The 9,726-nt window shown below is 48.9% G+C and overlaps 1 protein-coding gene across 2 annotated transcripts; it reads left to right on the plus strand.

The window, feature by feature from the left end:
* Positions 1 to 880: 880 nt before the first annotated feature.
* Positions 881 to 3,963, plus strand: LOC140250908 (uncharacterized). 2 transcript variants are annotated; one of them, XM_072333969.1, is made up of 6 exons: positions 881 to 1,178; positions 1,573 to 1,632; positions 2,290 to 2,421; positions 2,908 to 3,054; positions 3,275 to 3,335; positions 3,503 to 3,963. In XM_072333969.1, the coding sequence occupies exons 1-6, from the start codon at positions 1,014 to 1,016 to the stop codon at positions 3,604 to 3,606; spliced, it is 669 nt and encodes a 222-aa protein (XP_072190070.1). In that variant the 5' UTR covers positions 881 to 1,013; the 3' UTR covers positions 3,607 to 3,963. The 2 variants fall into 2 exon arrangements, with proteins under 2 accessions (XP_072190070.1, XP_072190071.1); XM_072333970.1 differs by lacking the exon at positions 1,573 to 1,632.
* The last annotated feature ends 5,763 nt before the right edge of the window (positions 3,964 to 9,726 follow it).

Below are 9,726 nucleotides of genomic sequence, written 5' to 3' on the forward strand. Positions count from 1 at the left end.
AATATTTTCATGGTAGAACGCGTAGTGAACAAAATAAGTTCCAGTGAGATGAAACCGAGTTGAAAAGGATGTGTTTTTGTAAGGTACAACTGTGATCGGTTCCTGCTAAGCAGACTTCTTTTTTCTTTAGGGGAGATGAACCAATTATTGCAGACTGCGGTTGCGAGCGGTCCTTTCTGCTGGTTGGGGAAGTCTTTATGCAGCATCCCGTGTGGCTGTCATAACTCACGGCAACAGCCAGGCCGGTCACACGTTCAGGACATACCTCTCCCGCCCCACGCTGGCCCTGTCCAAACGGGGCCTTCCCTCCTTTCTGCGGTTTCCTCCTGTGCAACTTTTCCTACTGTAACTGTACTGGGTTGAACTCTTGAGCTGAGATCCAGACTAAAGTCGTGTGTCACTCAGCAGTTTCTGCCGGGCCTTCTGCTGTTTTAATACTCTGTAGCCCATCCTTAGTGGGTCTCTCTGTTCTGAAGAACTAAGTGCTAAAGAATAATCCTTGGGGTGAGCTCACACGTGCGTTCACAGTTAACCCCGGCGTATCTAACTTGTATACAGTACTTGATAGGTGTTTTATGACATTTGTACTCGAACTATGAGCCTTACTGAACATCTGTAGGTTTATTCATGACTTTTCAAAATGGATAACTCTAAGAAAGATGTTTACATGACTGACGATTGCCCTTCCTTTGATGTTATGAATGAGGTTTTTATAGTGTGTTTGGGTGTATGTGCAAGGAAGCAAGAAAAAAAAACAAAAACAAAACGTTTCTGGGAAAAAAAAAACAAACAAAGCAACAACCAACCAACAGACTCGGGAAACATTTGTAATAAGTGAATTTTAAAGATCGCTTTAATTGCGCTACGGAGGCAATGCAGACATTAAAATATCCCACAGAAGCGCTGTCTGTCCGTGTTCGCTGCGCGGCGCCCATCCCCGCCGGCGCTGAGGGCCGGGCCGCCTGTTGGCCCGGGCCGCCCCCTGTGGCCGGGCTCCGCCCCGCCGGAGCGGCATGGATCGCTACCGGTACTTCGTCTTCAACCAGCGCAACATGGTGCTGCTGGGGCTGCTGCAGGTGGCCTTCAGCACGCTGTGCGTCGTCAGCGGGCTCGTCGACGGCGTGTTCGGGGGCGAGTCGCCTCTGGGCAGAACCAGAGCTCCCGTATGGGCCGGGATGGTAAGGCGGCGCCCCGCTTTCTATCCTCCGCGGTTTCCGAGGGCAGGGAAGAGGCCGGAGCTCCTTGCCGGCCCTTCCCCGGCTTCCTGCTTCGATCCCGGGCGGTGCTGCGGGCGGAGCTTCTCTCTGACGGAGCGGGAGCCGCTTCTCGCCGAGTGATGCCGAGAGCGGGGCTGCTCGGGGCTGCTCGCGGCCGCTGCCTCCCGCAGGCTACCGCCGGGACGTGCCTCGGCACGGAGCACCGCAGGCCGGCAGCTCTTCTGTCGCTCCCCTTCTCCGTTGCGCGGAGCCAGACCCTGAGAACGGCGGCCTTTCAGCTGCCGTGTAGCGCTTTATCTTCAGAACCCGATACTCGTCCTCGACTCCTGTTACCGATTCCTTTTCTGCTCTGCAGGTGATGGGAGTCCCAGGCGTCCTGGCGTTGTTTTCCTCTCAGAGGAAGAACCCGGTCCTTGTAAGCTATGGGGCTTTGTGCGCGGATGGGGCAGGGGCTGGGTGCCGTGGGCGGAGAGCGAGCGGCCGCCTCCGCAACCTGCAGAGCCCATTTCCTAGAGTGCCTTCGTGGGAAAGGCCGCTTCTATACGAGGAAGGAGCCGCGATGTCTCTTTGCTTTCTAATGCGTAACGTGAGCTCTGGGCGGCTCTGATAACTGAAATCTGTAAAACGTGCTCGAGAATGCTCGTGTTGTTTCTTTACTCGTGTGTTTAGGTTTAATTGCTGCCTGGCATTAAGCGTGCACACCAAAACGGGAAGCAAGTTAATTCTCCTGCGTTTCCTAGGTGGGTGTTTCCAGCCACGTAAGCCCCAAAGGAGGGTGCAGTTCCTGAGAGAGAGACCTTAAAGGAGGACACATTTCAGCCCTGCTTGTCCCCAGGGGTGAGATGTGGGACTCGATTGTATCTCTGCAGCTCTGTCCCCTGGAAACCTTTATTACTCTGTGTTTGGTTTCCACCCAACTGTTGCTCCTGGATACTTTGTAGTGTTCCAGCAGGTCAAAGTCTGCTCCCTGCCGCCTACTGACATGTTTCGTTTGTATTAATTGCCTGATTTTAAGACTGGGTGAGTTACATTTCTTTCCCCTTTCTTATTCTCCTTTAATTTCTTTGCCTAGGTGAACGTGCTGGTAGCAGCATCTATGCTGTCCTGTGTGTCCATCCTCATTGTCGTAGTTTATTGCTCCCTAGCGCTGTCCTATGGAGAAAAGGAGGAGCTAAGCTCTCACCCGGTACACATTGTGCACACAGTGAGTGTCCCTGTGCTCATCGCTGTCCTTGATGCGCAGCTTCCCATTGCCTGCCAACGGGGCGTGCACCCAAACACAGCAAGGTCGGGTTAATAAGCACCAGTGCTGCAGCTGAAGGGTTGGATTTGTTCTAGGAAGGAGTTAAGTTTGCCCTTTTGTGCATCGGTCCTGTTGCAAACCGTGTATGGGTCCATGCAAGGCAGATGAAGCTGTTTGTCAGGTCAGAGCCAAGCGTCAGGCTGGGGAGATGCAGCGCAGCCAGATGTATCTCATAGCATGACAAGGAACAGCCATTCCTTGTGTTGCAGCACGTTGTTCAACCTTAGCTTGGCTCGTTCTCTGGAGCCCAGAAGAAAGGTTTTAAAGAGCACTGACCTGAAATCAATGCCGATGCATCATCACGGCTTTCTTACTGTGTCTGGAGTACTTTGGTGGAACTGCTCACTGTCTGAACATGGCTCTAACGTTTCCTTTTTTTGCTTGAAGAAGCTTGTTGTGAATAAAGTTGTCAAGGGTGCTAACATCATAATGTTAATTGCATCCATCTGCAGCACCGTTGTTGTGCTGGTCATTGCCTACCTGGGGTGCCGAAGTCTTCCTCGCTGCTCGTGCTATGACAGCGTAACTGGGATGGTGAGTGGGGGGCTGAGAGCACCGCGCTGTTGCATGGAGAGGGAGGATGTGCTTTCCTTCCACTAACATTAGCTCAGCTTTGCCCCAACCATCCTGCTCTAATGCTACCAAGGGAAGGGCATGTCAGGACTTCAGTTTTCTGTCCTTCCTTTTGCTTGCTCCCAGTTATTACGTACTGGCTCACAAGATGAGGTTTGTGATGGGTTTATTTCCTCTGTAGGAATGGCTGCAGCCTTGTGACGACCAGACTCAGGCCGTGGAAATGGTTTGCACTGTACAAAGTGAGTAACTCTCCCCATCTGTGTATTTGGATGTTCACCGGGGACGTGGAAGGAAGGTCCTGAATGAGCTGCAAATCCTGATAAGCAAAATACTCTGAGCAGGGACTCAGGAGTTTGTGCGGAGGGCTGCGTCACACTTAATGATTCCCTCTCCTTTCCCCACGCAGGTCCTGGGGATGGAATTCTTAACTTCCCAGCTCGGTTTCCAGTGCAGGACTGTGACGTGGAAGAAGATGCATCCAAGCCTCCGCCATACATCAGAATGGCTTGAAAAAGTGACGGACTGATCTAAAGCTGCTAGTTGAGATGTGCAGTGAGATGGACAGAAGGAGTTCTTCCTGTTTCAAATCAGTTTCTGGGCCTTTTTACAGAACGTACATGGAAGGAGAGACCTGTTGAAGGCCCAATGGTCAGCAAAGATCCCAGTGCAAACAGAGAGACCCGCAGATATTTGGAGACATTCAGACTCTGTGTAGCTGAAATAGCTCAGTGCCTCTTGGAAGCGTGGGCTTTTTTATCTGGCTTTTGTACTTCATTCGTGTGCTCTTCCACTAGAATTCATCGTGCAGTTTGCCTAGCAGCGCCAGCTGTACGCATTCAAACATTAAACACGGTTTATTTTTAAGAGCAATGGATTGTGGTGTGTTCCCCCTTATCTTCTCCCCCTGCTCCTTCAATCATCCATCGCGAAGGACCCGCTGTGTTCAGCTGTTGGCTGAATACTTGCTCTCTGGCAGGGATGGGACGGGTCACGTCAACAGCACAACTGGCAGTGCCAGTCTGATGTCTCCATCAAAATAGGGCTCTGGGTGTGTTCATGCCTGGGGGCAATTCAATTTGTTCATGAAGGATAATGCTAGGTTGATAGAGGCTTAGTTACAGCAGCTCCTCATAAGGACTAACTTACCTAGTTCAGCTTTGGAGACTGAAAGTTTAAAGTGTTCTGCTGAACTCTTTTACAGACCTGGGCATAAGTGCAACCTTGGAATGACCCACAGCTTCTGGTCGACTTCTTCCAGCACTGAGGAGAATAGATTCCCACCTGCGCTTTAGGGTTCACTTCAGGTAGGCTGAGAAGCATCTGCAGCACTTACGTCTGCAGGCTTTAAGCGTGCAGCAGGTTACCAGTCCCACAGCACACATTACCCAGCACACATTACTCAGCACACATTACCCAGCACCTCCGGCTGAGCGGGACTGGGCAGGTTCACCTCCTGGGCAAGCAGGCTTACTGGAAGGGTGAGTCATGCCTGCATTGTAGCTCCAGGAAGGAGAGAGGTGGGAGAGAGGTGCCTTTCCCTTTCCCAACAGGTGAGGGAGGTAGATTGTTCCCAGCTTTCTTTGTTTTTCCAGAGACTGAAGGCTTCTTTCTAGTTCTAGGAAAAGAACCCAGACACCTCAATGAAACTGGGGCTGTTTAGTCTGGGGAAAAGGAGGCTGAGGGGGGAGACCTTACTGCTCTCTTCCTATATCTGAAAGGTGCTTACAGTGAGAGCGGGGCTGGTCTCTTCTCACTGGTGACAGAATGAGGGGAAATGACCTCCAGTTGCACCAGGGTAAGTTTAGGCTGGATATCAGGACAAACTTCTTTACAGAAAGGGTTGTTAAGCACTGGAATAGGCTCCCCAGGGAGGTGGCTGAGTCACCATCCCTGGATGTGTTTAAAAACTGGATGTGGTGCTCAGGGACGTGATTTAGAGGAGGGTTGTTAGAGATAGGGTAGTATGGTTAGGCTGTGGTTGGACTTGGTGATCTTCAAGGTCTTTTCCAACCTGAGCTATTCTATGATTCTAAACCCTAAGCTGCATATTGAAGTATTTCTTACAGCAGTTGGCACCCTGCTATGTTCCCCTTGGCACCCATGTGCACCCAAAGTCTCAGTGGCCGGGCCTGCTGACTGCAGGTAATTAGCACATTAGAGTCCACTTTGAGCTTCTACCTGACTGTATGTTGCTGTGTTGTTTTACATCGTTTGTTTTTAACGTAGTAATCCTTAGTGTGAAGAAGAAAGTGGTGCCATCTCTTCTCTGTTTTAGTGCAGCAAACACCAAAGCAGCGAGTGTGAGTGCGTTCCCACCCTCAGACGGTGCTGGCATTGCTCCTGACAGCCTGCAACAAATTGTTTTTCCCCTTTGATTACCATAAACTGCTGTTCTTGTAGATGAAAAGAAAGCACGGCTCCCCGAGTGGTTTGAGTGATTGCTGATACTTAAAACCAGCTTGGCTTTGATTCTCTGTGTTCTGACACAGATTTTGCCTTTGAAGGAGCATCTTGCTGGAAGCAGTTTGTTGCTGAAGGGCACTGCTCAGTCACTGCACCGTGTCTGGGTGAAAGCTGCAGTCCCGCCACAGGTACTGCTCTTTAACATTGCCCTATACTGCAAGATAGGATGTATCTGAACCATGTGCAGGCCTGGAGCCTGGAAGCAGAGACAGTGGTTCTCAGGGACAAGGAGACCCACTGAGGACTCCTAAAAGGAATCTCCCTATAGGTGCATACTGAAGTAGGAGTGTAGAAGAGGAGCGTGCTCTGTGCCATTTCTAACCAGAAACACACCTAGTTGGTTCAGCAGCAGCTGCACAACCCCCAGTGCCTGTGTCTGTCTTTTGCAAATCGGTTTTGCTGTCCTTCCAGTGGTGGGACTGCAGCGTGGCTATAAGGGCATAGAGACACTTGTATCCTTCATGGCGGCACAATGGCAACAATTCCTTCTGCAGAGGGAGAGTTTCTAGAAAAGAATCAACTGCACTGTGGAAATGAGTGGAAGCTGTACCTCAGTTTAATGTCGGTTTCTCTCATTGGGCAGCAGTGCAGAAAATGTATTCATGCTTGCAGCTTCCAGTGCTATATTTAGTAGGTGCTCCACGTGTGCATCGTATTTCCACCAGAGCCTGGCAGTGCCTCCCACCCCCCAGTTGGCAGCTGGGGGACACTATTCAGTGTGCAGGTCCACAGCACACACAGGAGCAATGAACTTGGCATTTGCTCCCCCCCAAACTTTTGCTGCTTGGCAGGTTATTAGCCCATCAGAAGTTGTAATTGGAACGTTAATCAAGGGGGCAGTTTCTGTGAGTTAACATTCACCTGAGAGTGGCGGATCTGCTGCAGCCATCTCCTACACAGCAACACAGAGAAGGAGCTGTACAGAAGAGCTGCTCACAAAGCTGAGGGTGTGAGCAGGTTGGGGTACGTATCTGACAACCACCTCTTGGGGATTTTATTGCTTCCCTTCCGATCTTGGCACTGCCTGACACTAACAGTAGTTTCCTTTATTCCTTGGCCCTGTCAGGGCTGCAGCAGTCAGGGGAAATAGAGAAGCCAGAGGATGAAAGCAGCGCACTGCACAGGCTGCGGAGCTGCCCATTCCAGATTGACGTGCAACACTGAACTTCACTCAGGTAGGTCAACTGCATAAAGTTTTTTGTGCGGGAAATGACTCCAGGAATAAACAGTCCTTGTTTCGCAGAGAAAAGCCTATCAGCCCAGCTTATAGCAGAAGTGGTATCTGGCTCACTGATGGAGGTTCTCACCAAAGCCTTTGCTTGGTCTCGGTGGCTCTGCTACAGCAGTTCCTTGGCTGGCTGCTTCCCTTTTTCTGTTGTCTGCAAGACAAGCAGATGTAGCGGTAACTGCCAAAGAGATCCTCAGAGGAGATGGGAAAGCATGGGAGTAGTAGTTAACAATATAAAGAGACGTCCTGGGAACACAGAGTGGTGATGGCCTGCACTTAGAAGTAGGAAGGTGTTACCTATGTATATATTTTTCTCTATAGCAAATTTAAAACCTCACTGACATAACTGGACACCTCTCGGATTCGTTGGTTCCTCTCACTGCAAGACTTGCATGCCAGTCACAGGAGCTGCCAGCACTGCTTTCTGACAGCAGCGTCTCAGTGACTCAGCTCTAGCTTGGCACTCAATTAGTGCTTCAGGCTGAGGCTGAGGATGAGTAATCATATGCAGGGACTCCAATCACCCTCTGATGAGCGAATGGTTGTGATTATTGTTTTATCAGCAACTGAACCTTCGGCCGATGAAGCCGGGAGCCCTTTATGGCTTCCTATTTAGGAGTGAGTTAGTTAAAAATACCTTGAAGTGAATGGAAAAGTTGTTGCACAAATCGTAGGGCGTGTTTCACCTGCTTCATTATTGTGTGCTCTTCCTGCAGACACAGACAGGTGGGAAAGTACAGCCAAGTGCTTAACTTCTTTTTTTGCTCACACAGACACTACTTTTCTCTTTGCTTTTACTTAATAGCTCTATAGACGTGTGTGCTTACTTATGTGTATTAAAAAATACAGGCTGTAATCACAGAGGCTCTCCATGCTCTTGCAATTTACTATTGAACTGTGCATGCTCATGCACACCGGTACATCACTTCTCTGTTGTTTTTCAGGGGGTGCAGGGCTCAATGGCATCTGAAGTAGAGAAGTTTCCTTAAAAAGGAGCTCATAAACTGATAGAGAGTCCATGTTTATCCCTGTTAAAATGTGACAGTGTAAATATACCTCCTACTGAAAACAGCAAAAAGCATTACTTTCAGAATGAACTGGCAGCTGATGTACTGCTTTCACACTCAAACACAGAAGCAGGTGGCTTCTTTTGCATTGAACCATAAGCGTGTGCTTCACGGAGCTATGAACTTGTCTTACACCGACCTAATGTGAAGAAACTGTACAGAAAGGAGGCTTATGATGAGCAGATAGAAGGAGAGAGAGGACCCCTCAGCTTCTCAGTCCTGTCAGATAGATCTTCCTCAGCTCCCTCAGGTCAAGTAAGTACCTGAAGGTTCTGGCAGTTGGCAGAGGGGCTGGGAGCGGTAGATGGTGTTTTATTGCCTTTGCCCTTTTTATTACAGTAAACAAATTTCAGTTTAGGACTTCAACAAAATGTGTGCGTAATACTGTATTTAATTCTTGTAGGAAATGCACTGAGGCCGTTTCCCCTCGTCCTGTCACCAGTAAGAAGAGACCAGCCCCGCTCTCACGGTAAGCACCTTTCAGGTATTTGAAGAGAGCAATAAGGTCTCCCCTCAGCTTGCTTTGACTCAGACTAAACAGCCCCAGTTCCTTCAGCCACTCCTCACAGGGCATATTCTCCAAGCCCTTCACAACCCTTGCTGTCCTTCTTTGGACCTGCTCCAGCACCTCAATATTATTTCTGTACTCAGGTGCTTAAAACTGAACACAGGACTCGAGGTGAGGCCTCACCAGTACCAAATACAAGAGCAGGATGACTGCCCTAGTTCTGTTTACCACGCCATTCCTGACACAAGCCAGGAATGCTTTTCTTCTGCACTTGGCCCCGTGCTGGAACTCTTTCCATATCATAAATGAAGTTATGTTATAGATTCCTTGTTGGAGGCACTGACCAGTAATGAGCTGGCAGTAAGCAGTAGCAGAAGTTTGTCACTATCTCTTCTGCTCATCTGAACAAGGTACAACTTGAACAGTCTTTTAAACAATTATCAGCATGTGCCTCCCTTTCCATTGCTTTTTTGCTTTCCTTTGTCCCACTTTCTGTAAAAACCATTAAGAAATGGGTCATCCGGGCTGCGTGCAATTGTTCTCAAAGAGAAGGCCAGGTTCAGGTGAGGATATATTCTCTGTCGGTGTTCTTGGTTCCTATGTTTAGGCAAAATTATGTTATTTTTAGATGAAATGCGTAGATTTCCATGGTCAAACATTTCAGACAGATAAATAGGCATTCAGAAATACTTTCTAACTAACTGTAGCCAGTTCTTCTTTTGAAAACAGATTCAGATCATTTTCTTATTGAATTGCTCTTGCTTTAATTGAGATGTATAATTATGCAGATCAAATGATGAGGGTGAACCCAGGAAGCAATGCATTCTGAATGCTAACATCCACAGTTTGCAGCAAAAATACTGTCACAGCTTGAAGTAGTGATTGAGCACCTGCTGGGAAGGCAGACCATCCCAGTGGTTCATGCAGTGTATCTGAGTGACCAGGAGGGTAGAGCCAGGATCTACTGCTTCCCAGGCCTCACTTAAGGGCTGGCACGTAAGGGCAGAGGTCTCTCTCTGGAGCTCCCTGCCTACTGAGGCTTTCTGAAGGCAAGCAGCGTCTTTTCTTTGTTTCTGTGCTTATGGCTGTTATGTTTGAGCGAGTCCTCGCTCACCACAGCCCAGAATCTCGCAGCTCTGCTGCTGTTGCTGTACTTTCAATCACATTGTTTTGTTATTTTCCATTAGCCATTTGCTGCTGATGAGAAAGCTCTCTTGGTTTTCCAAATGCTTTAATGATGCCTCACTTTCTGAAGCTACTGCAACTTACTTAAAATAAAGCCAGTGTTCCATTTATGCAGTTGTTATATTTCCACCATGGGAGTACAGAGCACTGCTGCTTCTCTATAGAGAAGCTCATTATCA

Source organism: Excalfactoria chinensis, chromosome 4, assembly GCF_039878825.1.
Source record: "Excalfactoria chinensis isolate bCotChi1 chromosome 4, bCotChi1.hap2, whole genome shotgun sequence".
Classification (NCBI taxonomy): domain Eukaryota; kingdom Metazoa; phylum Chordata; class Aves; order Galliformes; family Phasianidae; genus Excalfactoria; species Excalfactoria chinensis.